The sequence below is a fragment of the Danio rerio genome, chromosome 5 (assembly GCF_052040795.2).
Source record: "Danio rerio strain M-AB ecotype USA chromosome 5, GRCz13ab, whole genome shotgun sequence".
NCBI lineage: Eukaryota > Metazoa > Chordata > Actinopteri > Cypriniformes > Danionidae > Danio > Danio rerio.
In genome coordinates, this window is record NC_141025.1 from 1,641,911 (window position 1) to 1,664,000 (window position 22,090).

At 40.6% G+C, this 22,090-nt stretch overlaps 2 protein-coding genes across 37 annotated transcripts in view; one reads left to right on the forward strand and one right to left on the reverse strand.

The window, feature by feature from the left end:
* ciz1a (cdkn1a interacting zinc finger protein 1a) overlaps positions 1–5,107 on the reverse strand; it is a 33,160-nt gene extending 28,053 nt beyond the window's left edge. For 8 of the 16 annotated variants that reach the window (XR_015489902.1, XR_015489903.1, XR_015489901.1 and 5 more), the window contains exons 1-3: positions 4,982–5,075; positions 1,481–1,713; positions 664–788 (exon numbers count right to left, since the gene is read on the reverse strand). Coding sequence is in view for 8 of the 16 variants with exons in the window: in XM_087251140.1 (XP_087107266.1) it covers positions 664–788; positions 1,481–1,704 (349 nt within the window). In the remaining 8 variants the exon portion in view is untranslated. 16 annotated transcript variants of the gene reach the window in all.
* Positions 5,108–8,387: 3,280 nt separating this feature from the next.
* Positions 8,388–22,090, forward strand: part of dnm1a (dynamin 1a) — a 582,590-nt gene continuing 568,887 nt past the window's right edge. For 20 of the 21 annotated variants that reach the window (XM_087251016.1, XM_087251017.1, XM_088650984.1 and 17 more), the window contains exon 1: positions 8,388–8,676. In XM_087251016.1, coding sequence (XP_087107142.1) covers positions 8,516–8,676 — 161 coding nt within the window. In that variant the 5' untranslated portion in view covers positions 8,388–8,515. 21 annotated transcript variants of the gene reach the window in all.

The window sequence follows — 22,090 nt, forward strand, 5'->3', positions numbered from 1 at the left end:
TCAGTGCACAAACAATATTAACTAATGTCCAGCTCTCTGAAACTGACCCTTTCAGGCTTTGATCCTAATTGTGACGTTTTGGTGACTGTCGCTTTAAATGCAAATGAGATTGTGTTTTTTTCAGAAGAGGGCGGAGCTACAGATGCATTTGCGTGAGCATAGTAAAAGATGTAAAACAGCAGTGTGTGTGTTATGTGTGCTTCAGTGTGAGTGTGTGCTTGATGCTTCTGTCAGTCTATGTGGCTCCTGTCGCTGTTCATCTAAAACTCCACATCTATAACCCTCTTAGTCTATGCTGACATTATCTTCAGCAGCTCAAACACTCTAATGGCTAATGGACAGACGGCTGCTTCTCACTCAGAGCTGCTGGAGATGCTAATGAGATGGAGAGATGGGCACTAGTGGGCGGGGCTTTCCCCCTCTGATGACACGTACAAAGGGAGAATGTCAATCACAGTGCTTCACTCATCAAGTCTGATTAGAACAAACTCAATTCATTACTGTTGAGCATTAGAGTCGGGAGATATTCACACACTGCTGACACACAACCGGGTTTAAACCACGCATAAAAGTGATTTCTGCATCATGTCTAGTGACTGCAGGTGTCTTAATATAGTGCACTCTACATTGGTCTGGCAGGATCATGCATGTGGCTCAGTTTACCCTGCATCTGTTGCATCAGCAGCGCCCCCTGCAGCATGGGATTGGGAGCGATGATGGTCTGCGTGGCGGAGCAGAGGTTCACCATGCGGGCTGGAGGAGGAGCTGGAGCAGGAACCGCCATCGGCCTGATCAACAACACCACAAACACATGAAATACACCAATTATCATCACACTTCACCATACTGTTCGATTAGCTGATGTATTTACTAGTGCTGGGCCAAAATATATGGCGGTTAATTGCATCCAAAATAAAAGTTTGTTTTGACATAACATACAGCTGAAGTCAGAATTATCAGCCCTAGTGTTGTATATTTTATTCCCCAAATTCTGTTTAACAGAGAGCAGATTATTAGACACATCTCTAAGCATATTAGTTTTAATAACACATCTCTTATAACTGGTTTATTTTCTCTTTGCCATGATGACAGCACATAATACTAGACTAGATATTCTTCAGGACACTAGCATTCAGCTTAAAGTGGGTTTTTTAAAGTGTTTATTTTTGATTAGATTAGATTGAACTTTATTCCCATTAAACATGTACAAGGCAACGAAATGCAGTTTAGGTCTAACCAGCAGTATAAAGTGCAATTATAAAAATGAGAAAAGCTGTAAAGAAAGGGCAAATCATTCTGACTTCAGCTGTACATAATTAATTTACATAGTAACCACACACACATATTACTTAATATATTACTAAACTTTAATTAAATCACAATTAGTATTTTCCCAGCACTAAAATTATTACTACAAAGCATTTTCAGCCAAGTGCATCTGGCAATTTCGATTAAAGCTCAGAATTCGGTGCATCCCCACCTAGTGTGTGCTGTATTAGTGTGAGGAGGGGCTGCATGTGGGTACCGTGCGGCCTGGTGGTGGTGTGTGATGTGGTGTGCAGGTGGAGGCTGTGGTGGAGGAGGAGGTGGAGGCGGAGGCGGAGGCGTCTGCTGCTGAAAGAGCTGCTGGAGCTGACGGAGGTGCTGATGAAACTGATGCTGCTGCTGCTGCTGGTGCTGATGAGGGTTGAACATCCTGACCATTCACCAAACCTTTAGAACAACACACACACAAACACACACACACACACACATCACTAGGCCTGTCACAATGATCAATATATGGACTTATCACACAACACATGGACATGAGCTCAATCATTTTTGGTGATGCAATACATAAAAAAAAACATTCTAGCAACATTTTAGCTGATTGTGCAACATCTCTATCTCTATTGGAGGTGTCAGTATGGTTAAAACTCTATATTTACTATAAATTACTATAGTATATTTTCTTTTGGGTGTCTGACAGCTGAAAATAGATCAGATATCGCACCCTCTGATACTCTTCACCTTGCACTTTTGTGTTCACATTTATTATTATTTATTTTGAATATGCATTTACATTTTCTGATTCCAATGCCTCAATATTAAATAGTTAAAATGACTATAATTAAATGAAATATGCTTAAGAATAAAATGTGTTCTTTGGAGGAGTGTACTAGCATTGTGATGATATTACATTGTCATTCTTGCATTATAAAGTGGTCCTAAAATGACAACAATTTTGTTTATCGCAGAATACTTTGATGCAATATATCCTACAACAAAAATGTATATTGTGCCAGGCTGTATGCTCCATTAAAGGTGCTGCATGTAGGTTTTCGACTCTTATAATGTATAAAAACATCACTTTAATAATAATAATACCTTATTTATAGGTGCCTCTTAAAAGCACAAAATAATAATAAAAAAAAGTTTTCTGTACAAATATTTGAACTAATTTTATAAATGCTAAAACTAAACTACATTACAACCCTAATAAGCCTAAAACCAGCATTTCAATTCAGACCACAGATGTACAATAAAAAATAACACAATACAATAAAAACCAACAGTTCTGACAGATTAACACAAAAATCATCCAAATGCAGTCGATCATTCACTAGATTATTGAGGTAAAGTTGGTTTTATATTTGCACATTTGGACTTTCTCTTTGATAATATCTTCAGGAAAAGTGTTGTTTGCTCATTCTAAATAGTGAAATCATATTAGCAGTCAATGACTATCAGAGTACAACACTGTTCAGTTAATTAAATGGTGCCAATGTTGTTTTCAAGTCATGAATGGAATTTTAAAAATTAATTAATGTGTGAATATAAATCCAACTTTACCTCAATTAAGCAATATAGGGATCATGTCACTGTTAAAAATAAATGAATGTGCTAACAGTGAACCCACTTTACCCCATATAAGCAATATAGGGACCATGTCACTGATAACGATGATGAATGAATGTCTAAATATAAAACCAACTTTACCTCAAGTAAACAATACAGGGACTGTGTCACTGTTAAAAATAAATGAATGTGCTGGTTTGACACCAACTTTACCTCAATTAAGCAACATAGGGACTGTCACTTTTAAAAATGAATGAATGTCCGATTATAAAATCAACTTTACCTCAAGTAAACAATATAGGGACCCTGTCACTTTTAAAAATGAATGAATGTCCCAATATAAAACCAACTTTACCTCAATACTACAATATAGGGGCCCTGTCACTTTTAAAAATGAATGAATGTGCTGATATAACACTAACTTTACCTCAATTAAGCAACATAGGGAACGTGTTACTGTTAAAAATGAATGAATGTCCGAATATAAAACCAACTTTATCTCAATACGACAATATAGGGACTGTGTCACTCTTAAAAATGAATGTCCAAAAAAAACAACTTTACCTCAATACAACAATAGGGACCGTGTCACTGTTAAAAATAAATGAATGTGCTCATATAATACCAACTTTACCTCAATTAAACAATATGGGGACCATATCACTGTATGAATGAATTTCCAAATATAAAACCAACATTACCTCAAGTAAACAATACAGGAGCTGTGTCACTGTTAAAAATGAATGAATGTGCTGATATAACCCCAACTTTACCTCAATTAAGCAATATAAGGACCGTGTCACAGTTAAAAATGAATGAATGTCCGAATATAAAACCAACTTTACCTCAATTAAGCAACATAGGGACTGTCACTGTTAAAAATGAATGAATGTCCGAATATAAAACCAACTTTATCTCAATTAAGCAACATAGGGACTGTCACTGTTAAAAATGAATGAATGTCCGAATATAAAACCAACTTTATCTCAATACAACAAAATAGGGACTGTGTCACTCTTAAAAATGAATGAATGTGCTGAAACCAACTTATAGAGGTAAAGTTGGTTTAATATTCACACATTCGTTCATTTAGTAGTCTCTGTATTGTTTACCATATTACTTTGAATATTCGATCAGAAATAGCATGCAAGTGTGACTTAAAAACAACAATAACACATTATATTAGACTGTTAACAATGTTGTACTTTGATAGTCATTTGCTGCTAATATGATTTCGCTATATAGAGTTTGCAAATAATACTTTTAGGAAATTTTATTATTAAGGGGAAAGTCTAAATTTGCGAATATAAAACCAACTTTACCTTTATTACCAACTTTACATTAAGTAAACAATATAGGGAGTGTCTCATTGTTAAAAATAAATGAATGTCCAAATATAAAACCATCTTTAACGTTACCTCAAGTAAACAATATAGGGACTGTCACTGTTAAAAATAAATGAATGTGCTGATATAAAACCAACTTTACCCCATTTAAACAATATAGGAAACGTCTCATTGTTAAATATGAATGAATGTCCAAATATAAAGCCAACTTTACCTCAAGTAAACAATACAGGGACCGTGTCACTGTTAAAAATGAATGAATGTCCAAATATAAAACCAACTTTACCTCAAATAAAACAGCATTACAATTCAGATGTACAATGCAAAATAACACATTATATTACAAACCAACAATTCTGACAGATTAACATGAACACAAAAATCCTCCAAACGCAGTCAATCATTGACCTGATTCCAGCAGGACTAGTCTGTGACCTTCAGTGTTTACAGTTTAGCAAAGAAATCGACACGAACAAAAACAATAAAGACCAACAGAAGAGCAGCGGTGCTTCACTGTGGCCGTGTCTCAAACCCTCGTCCCCTACATATACAGCAGTATTTACATTAAGCACACTCCAGAACTTGTGCAGCAGCAGTTAAATGCGCAAACATGCACTCTAGTTAGGCAACTTATCAGGGTTTATGACACATCCATAATCTTTATCTGTGCGCTTCATGCTAACGGCTAACCATCAATAAACACTAGCCCTTCAGCGCTCACTCGCGCGAATTCATCATAATACACCGATTCAGAAAGCAGGAGTGTGTTTATATGAATAATAAGAGATACCTACCGAGTTTACTGACGAAATAGTGAGTTTATTAGAGGAGAAACGAGCGACAGCCTGTTGAAACTTCCTCTGTCACATTAGCGCCGTGCTAACCATTGACTGGTGCTAACACTCGCTCGCATTCACCGGGTTGTTGCTACGAGGGATACAGCTGCGGCCGGAAATAATTATTTATTAAATTATCCATTAAAATGTGTTTTATTAACGTCTACCGCTATCCTAAACTTCAATGTAATGTAAAAACACCAATTATTAAGAGTGATATTTATATTATTTATTAAATTACTCATTAAACTGTATTTTATTAACGTCTACCACTACCCTAACCTTCACAGTAACGTAAAAACAGTAAATATAACGAATATTATTTATATTAATTATTAAACTACCCATTAAATTATATTTTACTAATGTCTGCCCCAACACCAACCCCAAATCCAATCATCACAGTAATAAAAAACATCAATTATACCAAGTAATATTTATATTATATTACCATTAAATTATGTTAACGTCTACCCCCTAAACCAAACCCTCAGTCATGTTAAACAGTAATTATACCTAATATTATTAAAATTATTTATTAAAATACACATTAAACTGTATTTTATTAACGTCTATACCCCTACCCCATCCACCAGTCATGTAAAAACAGCAATAACTATTATTATACATATAACTTATTAAATTTCCTATTAAATTGTATCTTATTAACGTCTACCCACTAAACCCTACCCTATCAGCAATGTAAAATCTGAATTATTGTTGTACAATGTCACAAAAATAATGCTAGAAAGCTTATCTATGGACGTGTCTACAGCTGTATCCCTTCTAGACTCTCGCCGGTATCAGCGCAGGGGAGTCTCACAGCGACCCTCGCTAGACTGGAGGACACACTGCACACAAAACAAAGCAATTACAGGAGCTGAGGCTGTTTACTTTTATTTAATTGCACGAATTTATGTGTGATTTATCAACAGGAAAACATTGATGATATTTGAGTCCTCCTGGAACTGATTTCCTTTTAATCCGCCTAATGCAACATGACTTATCCTAATGACTTTAATAAACCGCGTGCCTCTGTCTTTATTTGGAAGAATATTAAAGGGTTACATTTGCATATTTAGTATAAAATATACATTAAAAAGGTTAACTCACAGAGCATTTACATTTAGAGAATGAGGGACATTCAGCATTTCACATCACTCAGATGCATTATACATCGTGCATTTTGTTTATTTTACATCACAAACTATTAGTGCAAGAAGGTCGCTGGTTTGAGCCTCGGCTGAGTCAGTTGGTGTTTCTGTGTGGAGTTTGCATGTTCTCCCCGTGTTGGCGTCTGTTTCCTCAAGGTGCTCTGGTTTCCCCCACAGTCCAAACACATGCGCTATAGGGGAACTGATCAACTAAATTGGCCTAGTGTATGTGTCTGAATGAGTGTGTATGGATGTTTCCCAGAGATGGGTTGCAGCTGGAAGGGCATCCGCTGCGTGAAAACATTTGCTGGATAAGTTGGTGGTTCATTCCGCTGTGGCGACCCCAGATTACTAAAAGGACAAAGCCGAAAAAAAATGAATGAACTTAATAATTTATCAGATGCTTTTATACAAACAACTTAAATTAAAGGATATCATAAATTGTAATTCAATTATTAAAATAAAATATTGTTAAAAAAAATAAATAAAACATTATAACATACATAATATATATAACATGTATAACATACACTCACCGGCCACTTTATTAGGTACACCAGTCCAGCTGCTCGTTAACGCAAGTTTCTAATCAGCCAATCACATGGCAGCAGCTCACTGCATTTCGGCATGTAGACATGGTCAAGAGGATCTGCTGCAGTTCAAAGCGAGCATCAGAATGGGGAAGAAAGGGGATTTAAGTGACTTTAAATGTGGCATGGTTGTTGCTGCCAGACGGGCTGCTCTGAGTATTTCAGAAACTGCTGATCTACTGGGATTTTCACACACAACCATCTCTAGGCTTTACAGAGAATGCTCCGACAAAGAGGAAATATCCAGTGAGCGGCAGTTCTGTGGGCGCAAATGCCTTGTTGAGGTCAGAGGAGAATGGCCAGACTGGTTCCAGCTGATAGAAAGGCAACAGTAACTCAAATAAGCACTCGCTACAGCAGAGGTCTGCAGAAGAGCATCTCTGAACACACAACACGTCCAACCTTGAGGCGGATGGGCTACAGCAGCAGAAGAGCACACCGGGTGCCGCTCCTGTCAGCTAAGAACAGGAAACTGAGGCTACAATTCACACAGACTCACCAAAACTGGACAATAGAAGATTGGAGAAACGTTGCTGCTCTGATGAGTCTCCATTTCTGCTGACACATTCAGATGCTCGGGGCAGAATTTGGCCTCAACAGCATGAAAGCATGGATCATCCTGCCTTGTATCAGCGGTTCAGGCTGGTGGTGGTGGTGTAATGGTGTGGGGGAGATTTTCTTTGGGTCCATTAGTACCAATTGAGCATCAACGCCACAGCCTACCTGAGTATTGCTGCTGACCATGTCCATCCCTTTATGAGCACAGTGTCTCCATCTTCTGATGGCTACTTCCAGCAGGATAACGCAGCATGTCATAAAGCTCAATCATCTCAGACTGGTTTCTTGAACATGACGATGAGTTCACTGCACTCAAATGGCCTCCACAGTCACCAGAGCTCAATCCAATAGAGCAGCTTTGGGATGTGGTGGAACGGGAGATTGGCATCATGGATGTGCAGCCGACAAATCTGCAACAACTGTGTGATGCTATCATGACAATATGGAGCAAAATCTCTGAGGAATATTTTCAGCAGCTTGTTGAATCTACAACACCAAGGATTAAGGTGGTTCTGAAGACAAAAGAGGTCCAACCTGGAACTAGTAAGGTGTACCTAATAAAGTGGCCAGTGAGTGTATATAACATATAACAATATAAAATGTTTAACATACATTTAATAAACAATAAAAATATTAAAATGTATGATAATTATGGCGAAAAGTGCTATACAAATAAACTTAAATCAAATCGAATACTTCTTATAAAAAGTAATAAATATAAAACAAGAAGTAAAATAACTTTTTATTCAAAGCGACTGATAAAAATTATATCATAAAATGTAATTTAATTATTAAAAATAATATATTGTAAAAAAAAAAAAAAAAAGCTATAACACGTTAAAATATATAAACAATATAAATTGGTTAAAAATGTGACAACAAAATACAATGTTATGGTAAAAAAATATACATAAACAATAGATAAATGTTAAAATCAATATAATGCTAATAAAATATTAATAAACTAATAAATAAGAGGTAAAATGACTGAGGAGTGCGCCGACTAGTGGCAGAGCGCGGCGCTGCAGTGCGTGTGTGTGTGTGCGCGCGCGCTTAGAGTAAAGCAGCTCATCATCTCAGAGGGACTGCAGAGACACACACACACACACAGGCGGAGCAGTAGAATAATCGATGCCGCAATAAAGCGCAGTTTCTCCGGCGAGAGCTCGAGTAGGTGACGCGCAGTGAAGATGGGGAACCGCGGGATGGAGGACCTGATTCCGCTGGTCAACCGCATGCAGGATGCCTTCTCCGCCATCGGCCAGAACGCAAACCTGGACCTGCCGCAGATCGCGGTGGTGGGCGGACAGAGCGCCGGGAAAAGCTCCGTGCTCGAGAACTTCGTGGGCAAGTGAGTCGTGCATTTATTATTTCACGATCCGTTAAAACACTCGACGCGAGATGCAGGTCATATTCAGACATATCGCATCCTCCAATCACGCCTCAATGATACGCAAAGGTCACAGACAGTGATGATGATAACCTTTAAATGTTCTTGAGGATCATCTGCTGCAATGGAGGAAAGCAGCAGACATGTTCACAACACGGATAAATCGTGTTACATAATCCCCCTGCACCGTCATCCTCTGTGCTCTCTTCATTATCCAGGAAAACATGTCATTGTTGCATGGTTGTCAGTGTAATCTGCATTTATTAATGATGATGATGATGATGCATAAGGTCACTGGGATGAAGAGCAGTAATCTGCATTGTGTGTGAAGGAGGGATGTGAAACATGGATGCTGATGATGCGGCTTCATCTTTGTGTTGTTTAGGGCTGTGGAGGAACACTGAGCAGGCTGATAATGACACTGAACATCTGCTTAACACACACACACACACACACACACTTATACACACACAATGTCTGTGGTTTCTATAATGTGGTGTTACATTGTTTTCATGTCAGTAGATGCCTTTCATCCCATGCACAGGGTCCTACAACAACAAAAAACACAATATAAATGCATCAGTGGTGTTTGCTAGATCAGTTTGACCACCTGCTGGACCATAAAACAGGCAAACAAGTCCCACAGACACACACTGGAGGAGGAACACCAGGCAGAGCTAGATCTACAGAAGATTCGATTGACACACGTGTACAGGAAACCATTTAGCAACGTTCTAACAACCTCTTAGCAACCACCTACCAACACCACTGCAACACAGAGCATCTTACCAATAACCTATGCACTAGCAACCCATAACATATTAGCAACCATATATCAATGCCCTAGCAACCCCCATTTAGCAACAACCTAGCAACCAAGAACAACTTAGCAAACACCTAGCAATGCCATAGCAACCCAGAACACCTTAGTAAATTCCCCAGCAACACAGAACACCTTATCAATCACATAGCAACGCCTTAGCAAGCCAGGGCACTGTGGTACCTGACTAGCAATGCCCTAGCAACTCCTATCTAACAACACGCTGACAAAACACCGAACGATGCCCAAGCAACTCATAACATCTTAGTTACAATTTTAACAACACCATAGCAACACAGAATATCTTACCAATCACATAGGAATGCATTAGCAACTCAGATCACCATAGCAACCAGCTTGCTATCTATGCCCTAGCAACACAATAGTAATGCAGAACATACCAATCACCTCGCAACACCTCAGCAAACGAGAACATGTTAGCAACCACCAAGCAACTCCGAACACCTTATCAACTACCTGGCAATAGCCTAGCAACCAGAACACAGTAGCAACTGTCCTAGGAACCTAGAAACACCCTAGCAACCAAGAACATGTTAGCAACTACCAAGCAACTCCGAACACCTTATCAACTACCTGGCAATAGCCTAGCAACCAGAACAAAATAGCAACTGTCCTAGGAACCTAGCAACACCCTAGCAACCAAGAACATGTTAGCAACTACCTAGCAACCAAGAACACATTAACAATAGCCACACATTAACAACATTGCCCCAATCAACACCTTAGCAACCAAGCACATATTTACAACAACTAAGCTATTCACTGGCATCCCAGAACACCTTAGCAACGACATAGCAACACTATATCAGCCCAGAACATTTTTTAATCACCTAGCAACCTAAAACCCTTAGCACTGTCCTAGCAAACCTCATCGGGCCAAACCTTGGCAACGAAGAACATCTTAGCACTCACCTAACAATGCCCTAGCAACCAAAAACACCGTAACTATTACCTAGCAATCCAGAATGCCTTAGTAATCATGTAGCTATGCCTAACAACCAAGAACAACTTAACATCTGTCCAGTAACCCCCATCTAGTATCAGCCTGGCAAACAAGAAGTAGCCACCTAGCATGCCCATAGCAACATAGAACATCTGAAACACCGTGCAACACCCTAACAACCAGAACACCTTATTAATCACCTAGCAATGACCTAGCAACACCCTGGCAAACTACTTTTTGCAACACCCTGGCAACCAATAACATCTTTGCACACACATAACAATACCCTAGCAACCCAAACACCTTATTAAATCACACAGCCACCCAGAACACCTTATCAGTCACCTAGCAATGCCCTTGCAGCCCAGGACACTGTAGTAACTGTCTAGCAATGCCATACCAACTCCCATCTAACTACACCCTCCTGGCAATCAAAACATCTTAAGAGCTACCTAGCAATGCTCAAGCAACCCAGAACTCCTTAGCAACAATTTATCAAAACCATAGCAACCTATAACATCTTACCAATCACCTAGCAATGTCTTAGCAACTTAGATCACCTTAGCAACTGGCTAGCTAGCTATGTCCTAGCAAATCCCATCTAGCAACACCTCCTAGATTCACCATAGTTACGCAAGATATACCATTAATCTCGCAACACCCTAGCAACCCAGAATCCTCCAGGAACTTTCTATCAATGTCCTGGTGACACACTGGCAACAAAGAGCATGTTAGCAAACACATAGCAACTCAGAACACCTTAATAATCACCTAGCAACTAAGAACTACTGTCTATCATCACCCTTGAAACCCCCATCAAGCAACACCCTGGCAAACAAGAACATCTTCACAACGACTCTGCACTGCCCTAGCAACCCAGAACACTTTTGCTACTACATAACAACCTAGAGCATCTTATCAATCACCTAGCAACACTTAGCAACATAGAATACCTTAGCACTGTCTAACATTGCCTAGCTAACCCAATCTAGCCACACCTTGGCAACCAAGAACATATTAGCAACCACTTTACAACAGCCTAGCAATCAAATACACCTAGCAATCCACAATACCTTATCAATCACCTAGCATTGCCATTGCTATCCATAATACCTTAGCAACTGCCCAGCAACCCAAATCTAGCGACACCCTGGGACACAAGAATCCACATAGCAACCCTATAGCAGCACATCAAATCTTAATCACACAATAAAACCCTAGCAACCAGAGCACCATATGAATCACTTAGTGGTAGCCTAGCAACCCAGATCATCTTATCAACCTTTTAGCAATGCCCGAGCAACGTCCATTTAAAAACACCCTGCCACGCAAGAAGATCTTAGCAGTCACCTAGCAACACAGAACACCTTGCCAATCACCTAGTAATAGCCTAGCAACCCTGAAAACCTTAGCAACTGTCCTAGGAACCCACATTAAACAACATATCTATAACAACTTAACAATGCCTTAGCAACCCAGATCACCTTAACAACCACCTAGCAACACCATAGGAACTCAGAACACCTTAGCATGACTAATCATTGCCCTGGCAAACCCAATTCAGCAACATCCTGTCAACCAAGAACATCTTAGCAACCAATTAACAATGTCCTAACAACCCCAAACAAATTTACCATCACCTTACAATCCAGCAGACTTAATGACTTAGCAACAGTAACCATCTAGCAACACCTGGCAAACAAGATCATCTTAGCAACCAGTTAGCAATGCCCTAGCAACCAAAAACACCTTAACTATCACCTAGCTAACCCCTAGCAACCCAGGACGCCATAATAAATGACTAGCAATGACTTAGCAACACCCTGACAAACAGGAACGACCTATCAACCACTTCGAAACACAATAGCAACCCAGAACATCTTATCAATCCCCTAGCAACACCATACCAACCCAGAACATTGTATTAACTGTCAAGCAGTACAAATCTAGCAACATCCTGGCAAACAAGAACATCTTAGCAACCACTTAGCAATGCCCTAGCAACCAATAACACCTTAACTATCACCTAGCAATCCAGAATTATGTATCAATCACATAACAATGCCCTAGCAACCCAAAACACCTTAGCAACTGGCTAGAAATACCCTGGCAAACCCCACCTAACAACATCTTAGGAAGTACTTAACAACACCCTAGCAACCCAAAACACATTCACTATCACCTAGCAACACCTACCAACCCAGGACATTTTAGTAACTGCTTAACAGTAATCATCTAGCTACATCCTGGCAACCAAGAACATCCTAGCAACCACTTAGCAATGCCCTAGCAACCAATTACAACTTAACTATCACCTAGCAATCCAGATGCATCATCAATCACATAGCAATGCCCTAGCAACACAGAACACCTTAGCAACTGTCTGACAACGCTCTAGCAACTCCCTGGCAAACAAAAACATATTGACAACCACGTAGAAACGCCCTAGCAACCCAAAAAAACTGCATCCTCTTTTATTTTAGACAGAGGAAAACAGCGCTTATCTGTGTATGTGATGTGGCGTTGTGTGAGGGTGTGGATTGTGGTTTATTCAGGCTGTTGTGTGTTACACTGACATTCACTGTGAGTGTTTTTGGTTTGATGATGTCTCTGGAGGGCGATGTGTGTGTGTGTGTGTGTGTGTGTGTGTGTGATGCTGCATGATTCAGCAACTCTTCAGCTGATGGAGTCGTGCATGCTCAGATGAAAACGTGTAAAACACAGACACAGCTGCAGCTCCAATGCGTTAATATTTGCATTAAAAATGATCACAAGACATGCGGTACAGGTGAATTGGGTTGGCTAAATTGTTTGTAGTGTATGAGTGTGTGTGTGAATGTGTGTGTGGATGTTTCCCAGAGATGGGTTGCGGCTGGAAGGGCATCCGCTGCGTAAAAACTTGCTAAATAAGTTGGCGGTTCATTCCACTGTGGCGACCCTGGATTAATAAAGGGACTAAGCTGACAAGAAAATGAATAAATGAATGAATAATTAACACCAGTATGTTAAGATTAATTAATTATATTGTTTAGATGACAAACAAACATTTAGAGAGGTAGCTCAGTGGTGTCACATTGTGGGCTCACAGCAAGAAGGTCACTGGTTTGAGTCTCGGCTGTGTCAGTTGGCATTTCTGTGTGGAGTTTGCATGTTCTCCCGTGTTGGCGTGGGTTTCCTCCGGGTGCTCCGGTTTCCCCCACAGTCCAAACACATGCGCTATAGGGGAACTGATCAGCTAAACTGGCCGTAGTGTGTGAGTGTGTATGGGTGTTTCTCAGTCCTGGGTTGCAGCTGGATGGGCATCCGCTGTGTAAAACATATGCTGGAATAGTTGGCAATTCATTCCACTGTGGCGACCCCTGATTAATAAGAGACCAAGCCAAAGGAAAATGAATGAATGAATGAACCAGCGACCTTCTTGCTGTGAGGCACTACCTACTGCGCCACTGCGTCTCCTATTTTAAAATTAATTTATTATTATTTTATTCATTTAAAAGGAGAATAATTTTTTACACAATTTAAAGAAATATATATTTTTTGTTTATTTTTATTTTACTACAAAAAATGTACTGTTTTCTTTGCAACATTCTGAAAATAACATAAATAACACCAATATATGAACATTAATACACTACTCTTTGATTTTATGTATCATTTTCTATTTTTGGTTGTTATGAGGTCTTGCAGATGGTCAGAGGAAGCACAATCTGCACTGATAATGCTGTTTAATTCTGGCTAAATTATACCCATTATTGCCTCCGCCACACACACACACACACACACACATACACACACACACACACACACACACACACACACACACACACACACACACACACACACACACACACACACACACACACACACACACACACACACACACAAACGTCTTGCTATATTTAGGCTGAAGTCAAACACACAGTGTGCACTGATCCTCCAGACCTCACGAATCCAGCAGACCTGATCTGAATAATCACATCCACATTAAAAAGTTTGTTTTGACATGCATGCACGCACGCACACACACACACACACACACACACACACACACACACACAAACACTTACGCATACAAACAAATAAACAAAAACGCACGCACGCGCCCACAAACACACATGCATACAAACAAATAAACAAAAACACACACACGCACGCACACACACACAGTAATCTGCAGGCCTTCATTAAGCTGCTTGCTGTTGATCCTGTGGACTTTTAATAGAAACAGTCGCTGCTCACTCACAGTGTTTACAATCACCATCTTCACCACTGTATGTGTGTGTGTGTATGTGTGTGTGTGCGCACATATTCACGTGCTTGTGTGTGCGTTTGTGTGTGGGTCTTTCTGTGTGCATCTGTTTGTATGTGTGTTTGTTTGATTGTGTGTTTGTGTGCATCTGTGGTCCTTTGTGTGTGTGTGTGTTTGTTTGTACATGTTTGTTTGTGTGTGTGTGCGAGTGTGTTCAGTTTTATGTGTATTTGTGTGTGTGTGTGTGTTTGTTTGTTTGTTTGTGTGTGCAGGGATGTTGTTTTTGTGTATGTGTGGGTGTGTGTGTGTGTGTGTGTGTGTAGTTGCAGTAATGCTGGGAAATGAGGACATCAGCTGTTTCTCATTGATTGAGGGCCGGTGTGTGTTCGTCAGAGTGAAACGAGCTTCTGTGCTGTGTTTGTTTACACTGCAAAACTGTGATAATAATAATAATAATAATAATAATAATAATAATAATAATAATAATAATAATTCCTTACATTTATTTAGTGCTTTTCTGGAGACTCTAAGCTATTTACACATGGGGGGAATCTCCTCATCCACCACCAGCGTGCAGCATCCACCTGGATGACACACCACACACCAGCTGACTGGTGTAGTGGAGCCAGTTATGATATGGGGAGGGTTAGGAGGCCATGATGGACAGAGGCCAGTGGGCAGATTTGGCCAGGATGCCGAGGTTAAACCCCTACTCTTTTTCGAAGGACATCCTGGGTTTATTAATGAGCACAGAGAGTCAGAACCTCGGTTTAACATCTCACCTGAAAGACAGCGCTCACTGACAGTACAGTGTCCCCTTCACTATACTGGGGCATTAGGACCCACACAGACTGCAGGTTGAGCGCCCCCTGCTGGCCTCACGAACACCACTGCCAACAGCAGCCTAGTGTTCCCATGTGCTCTCCCATCCAGCTACTGACCAGCCTCAGCCCTGCTTAGCTTTAGTGGGCGACCAAACTACTGTTCCTTCTTAGAGTTATAGTCTTGTTTCTAGTCCAAATATCTACAAACTCTTAATTTAAGAAGCATTTTCTAGACACATGACGAATATTGTGTTGTTTTTAGAAATAATGAGTCAAAATGAAGTGAGTTTCTCCTTAAAACAAGCAAAATAATCTGCCAATGGGGTGAGTGAAATAATCTGGTTTCACTTTAAAACAAGATCATTCTGCTTCCTCCATTGTCAGATTATTCTGCTTATTTTAACCCCCTAGTGGCTGTTTAAAACACTGAACGTTTCATATTCTGTTACGGACATGCAGTGTCATCCTGCAACTGTTCTGCAGCATATGAAATGTCCCAAACACTATTTTCAACTGTCCAAAATGGGAATAAAATGTTGTTTTTACTCTCTGATAGTCAAAACATGTTCAAAAATGTTCTATGTTAAATATGCATTAAAAACAGTCAGGAAAAAGTGTTTTATGTAAATTCGGACCACGAGTTCACATATGTGGACATCATTTTCCTCTAAAAGTAAATCATATCAAAAGATGATACTTAGATTTTATTGTAATTAGGTTTCAATAATCCCAAATAGCAAAGAGAAATAAAAGATGCATGTAAAAAACACCTTGGGCCTACAGAGATTAAAGGTGCAGTATGTAAGTTTGACACCCAGTGGTTGAACTAGGTATTGCACTCCTGGATCAAACACACGCAAGTGCAGGTTGCCAGATTGTCGACACCAACAGCAAGGCTGATATAAATCATGTTCTAACTTAAGGCAACGGCACACGAAGAAATCTTTTCTGTAATTATTGGAGTTTTTTCTTAACCAACACCTGAAATTTACATTTTAGAAACAGTTTCTATTTCTCACAGGTGAACAACAGGATAAATGATCAGCTCAGGTAAAGCTCATGTGCTTTATTTAGTGTTAAATGCTAATAATGTGAGTCTGAATGCCATTTCACATCACGTTTATTGCCATACTACTGAAAGCAGCAGCATAAAGCGTCTGAAACTGAACTTTAGAGCTGAGACTCAGTGCAAACCAACACACATCAGTGATTCAGCATCTACATTAATCATGTTCAAGAGCTTTAATATGTATTCATTAAATTATAAACCTTAAAATTGTGATGGAGTGCAACGAGTGCACTATTCTGTGCTTCTGAATGGCTGTGTTTACATTTCTGTCGTGTTTCGTCTGGTGCAAACAGCCTAACTGCTCATCACTGCGTATCTCATCATGTAGCGTGTTGTTAGGACAGTGGGTTACAATGTAACCTGCTCACCTAATGTTCATAATATTAATATTATTTGCTGATTAATAACTTCATGTGGAACTCTGAATCTGCGTCTCATTTCAGAGTCTGCTACCGTCCACCAGAGGTCACATTTCAGTCACGAACACACACTTCTTGATTGAATGAATGAAATTCAGTTTTGTTTTCCACTAACTGGCAACCCGGGGTGCTGGAATATAATTGGCCAAACTGTCAGCCGTTCCGGAACATAATGCACATGCAGAACATCTGACTTCAGCACTGTTTTTCAGATAAACAAGAATGTTCTCTGAGCATGTTTCTGAATATCTGCACACATATTAGGGTGTTTTTATGATACAGAAGATTTAAAAACGGACGTACAGCACCTTTAAGGAGAAACTCACTTCATTTTGACTCATTATTTCGTTCAGGCCAGGTTCAGCACCATGGAGAGCTCCAGCACCGTCAGTATTCCCACAGTTCAGCACTGGTTAAACCTCTGCGGCTGCTGCTGTGTTATACTGAGGGATGCTCAGAGGTCAAAGAGTAGAAATATTTGCAGAATATGTAAATTTACCTGTGCAAAAGTCACTAATATCATTAGAGAGCCTCTGTGTTTGGCTAATGGTGAAATGTAAACTAAGGCCCCAGTAGTTATCATTGGTCTATTAATTAGCTACTAATAATCAGCAATACATTTGTTATGATTTATGAGTCTTTGTAAACATCAGGGATTTTTTTTTTCATTCTTCAGTTCATGAGAACCATTCAACATCCCATCCACCCCCCACCCCCCGCTTTTCAAATATTTTATCCTGCACATCCCCGTTGGATAGTCTCTGCACAGGGCTGGTGCTGCTTAAATAGTGTGTGTAATCAGTCCTTGACAATACTCTGGTGGTGTGTATGCAGTCAGTCCGGATACGGAACATGTGTGTGTGAGCGGAGTGCATGTATGGAGTTGTAGTCCATGAAATGGCCGATTTGTAGTCTGTTAGCGATTGTGCAACCCAGGCTCATTGTGGAAACGTAGCCCCCCGGACCTTTCTGGAGGCTGCGAAATATGTCCCGGGAGGTACGTATTTGTGCAGTTTTTGTTTTTGGGAGTCCGCGAGAGGTCGATGGGCCGCGTTTTTTTCGCGTCGCGAACGCCTCTCAATATCGTGTGGCATTCGCACAGGTGCAGTTCTCATGCAAAAGGCTGGAGGCTGCTGTCGAGCGACTGTCTGTCCAATCGGCCGACCCAGCCACCCTCCTCCTCCTCCTTCCCTAAACCCAAGCGTCGATTTACAAAAGCCTTCCAGAAAAGAAAAGCAAAAGCCCTCGTCTGATTTTGACCGAGTTTTCGGATTTCGCCGCATTCTCGCCCTGTCACAAACTCGTTCGCTGTTATTTTTTTGGATTCTGTTTTTCATCTTGCCTGATTTCTGGAACCGATCTTCCCTGGACTCGAACCCGGTCGTCGCTGCGGGTGGCTCCTCCTCCTCCGGGCCTCCACTCCACCGACGTAACACTACGAGCTAAACGAACAAACTGGTTGTGGTGGGAAAGCCGTCCACACGGAGGTAAGTGATCCGTCGCAGCCGGCAAATGCCAAGAAGAGGAGCGGCGTAGCGTTCGCTAGAAAAAACGAAATGCCACCATACGTACCTCCAGCCACGTAAATCATCTCCAGAAATGTCCGCAGGGCTACGTTTTCAGAATGAGCTTGGGTTGCGATTGTGCATGTATTCCAGCGATCTAAAGAGTGACAAACATGAGCACAGTTATATTAAAGAAATGGATAAAAAACAACATTATTAAATCTGTAAATTTCAAAACAGGACATCCTGTATGCAAATAAAGTCTAATTTTAAACAGCATTGAAAACGATATTATTATTTACTGTGAGTTATTGTCTGTCCATGTCCATCTGCTTTATATGCATATTTACTGTTTTCTAAAGCACTCAGAAGAAACCTCAGGCTGGTCAATGACTAAAAATAGAGAAGAGCAGAAATAAAAGTGAAGATAGCCTCAGAGCATCTGTAAAATCACACATGCATCTGACTGTACGGCACATTTACACTCAGTTCTGTGCTTTGGAGTTACATAAGAAGAAGCCGGCCTGAGTGAGATGAGGGATTATGTTTTTCATTTATTATATGATCCTCTCCTCATATTCCCAGACGCTTTAATCGCTGCATGAGGACGGAAACGGCCCATTACTGTCACACTGACTCTCCATTAGAGCTCATGTATAATGTTCTCTGTGAGCATTTAATCAGCTGTTATTCCCCTTTACAAGATGTACAATGCGTCCGTGATGTCTCTAGAGTGTGTGTGTGTGTGTGTGTGTGTGTGTGTGTGTGTGTGTGTGTGTGTGTGTGTGTGTGTGTGAAGTTTCAGCACTCAGATAATGTTCTTCAAATTTTTGTGCCTGAACGCTTTAAACTCTTTTTTTATGCCTTTAAAATACATGGAAATGATGAAGTTTTACAATGGTTTCAAATTTTAAAATGTTATGGTTATACAATACTTTGCAACGACTCCACAAATCTCATGCATTCTCAACTGTTGTGCTGATAAACTACACTGCATCTGGAAAGTATTGACAGCGCTTGACTTTCTCCACATTTGTTTATGTTACAGCCTTATTCCAAAAGGGATTACATTTATTTATTTCCTCAACATTCTCCACACAATCCCCCATAATGACAATGTGAACAAAGAGTTTTTGAATTTGTTGCAGATTTATTCCAAATAAAAGCTGTAAAATCACCTGTACATCAGTATTCACAGCGTTTGCTCAATACTCTGTTGATGCACCTTTGGAAGAGATTACAGCCTCAAGTCTTTCTGAATATGATGCCACGAGCTCTGCACAGCTGTCTTTGGGAATGTTTGCCCATTCCTCTTTGCAGGACCTCTCAAGCTCTATCAGGTTGGATGGGAAGAGACGGTGTACGGCCATTTTCAGATCTCTCCAGAGATGTTCAATTGTATTTAGGTCTGGGCTCTGGCTGGGCCACTCAAGGACATTCACAGAGTTGTTGTGAAGCCACTCCATTGATATTTTGGCAGTGTGCTTTGGGTCATTGTCCTGCTGGAAGATGAAGCGTCGCCCCAGTCTGAGGTGGAGAGCACTCTTGTGCAGGTCTTCATTCAGGATGTCTCTGTACATCGCTGCATTCATCTTTCCCTCTATCCTGACTAGTCTTCCAGTTCCTGCTGCTGAAACACATCCCCACAGCATGATGCCAACACCACCATGCTTCACTGTAGGGATGCTGTTAGCCGGGTGATGAGCGCTGCCTGCTTTTCTCCAAATGTAACGCCTGGTGTTCACTCCAAAGAGTTCAGTTTGAGTCTCATCAGAGCAGAGAGTTTAGTTTCTGATGGTCTGAGAGTCCTTCAGATGGCAAACTCCAGGCGGGGAGTGTCTTCCGTCTGCCCGCTCTACCATACAGATGCCTGATTGGTAGATTGCTGCACAGATGGTTGTCCTTCTGTAAGGTTCTCCTCTCTCCACAGAAGAACGCTGGAGCTCAGACAGAGTGACCATCGGGTTATTGATCACCTCCCTGACTAAGGCCCTTCTCCCCCGATCACTCAGCTTAGATGGCCGGCCAGCTCTGGAAGAGTCCTGCTGGTTAAACATCTTCACTTACGGATGATGGAGGCCGCTGTGCTCATTGAACTTTCAGAGCAGCAGAAATGTTTCTGTAATCTTCCCCAGCCTTGTGCCTCCAGACAATCCTGTCTCTGAGCTCTACAGACAATTCCTTTGTCTTCATGCTTGGTTTGTGCTTTGACATGCACTGTCAACCCTGGGCCCTTATATAGACAGGTGTAGCCTTTTCAGATCATGTCCAATCAGCTGAATTGAGCACAGGTGAACTCCAATGAAGCTGCTGAAACATCTCAAGAATGACCAGTGGAAACAGAATGTACCTGAGCTCAATTTAGAGCTTCACGCCAAACGCTGTGAATACTGATATACCTGAGATTTTATAGCTGTTTTATCTTTAATAAATTTGCAACAATTTCAAAAACTCTTTATTCACATTGTCATTATGGGGGATTGCGTGTAGAATGTTGAGGAAATACATGAATTTTAGAATAAGGCTGAAACGTAAACAAATGAGGGAAAACTGAAGCATATATAATATATAATTGTATAATAAACTCAGCATTGCATATCCTGCGATGTGACTATTGCGGGGACACATATCGCGATATCGATGCTGAAACCATATATTGTGCAGCTCTTCAGTAACAGATGAACATAGTGTACAGTATTTTTACAAGTCCTAATGACTTGTCTTGCTAAATGACTCAATGTAAACTTCCTCATACAGTAAATAAGGCATTGGTCTGCTGATTCTCCAACATGTCTTTGGCTCTGCTAGTGTGGTGTGTGTATGTGAGCCGAGCTCAACAGGATTACCTCTAATCTGATGGTCTGGGCTTTAATCTGACGCTCTGCAGCAACAGTGCTCTTCAGTCTGAAACACCAAACCAGAAGAAATTAAACTTTCAACCAACTTTAAAGAGGAGCTATTATGCCTGTATTTACAAGATGTTAAATAGTGATGTCTCTAGAGTGTGTGTGTGAAGTTTCAGCACACAGATAATGTTCTCCAGCTCTCTGAAACTGACCCTTTCAGGTTTGATCCTAATCGTGGTGCTTTGGTGACTGTCGCTTTAAATGCAAATGAGATTGTGCTCTTTTCAGAAGAGGGCGGAGCTACAGATGTAAACAGCAGTGTGTGTGTTATGTGTGCTTCAGTGTGAGTGTGTGCTTGATGCTTCTGTCAGTCTATGTGGCTCCTGTCGCTGTTCATCTAAAACTCCACATCTATAATCCTCTTAGTCTATGCTGACATTATCTTCAGCAGCTCAAACACTCTAATGGCTAATGTACAGACGGCTGCTTCTCACTCAGGGCTGCTGGAGATGCTAATGAGATGGAGAGATGGGCACTAGTGGGCGGGGCTTTCCCCCTCTGATGACACGTACAAAGGGAGAATGTCAATCAAAGTGTTTCACTCATCAAGTCTGATTAGAACAAACTCAACTAGATAGTAAAGTTTGAGGACAAACTTTATGGTGGCTTGAAAAGCCGA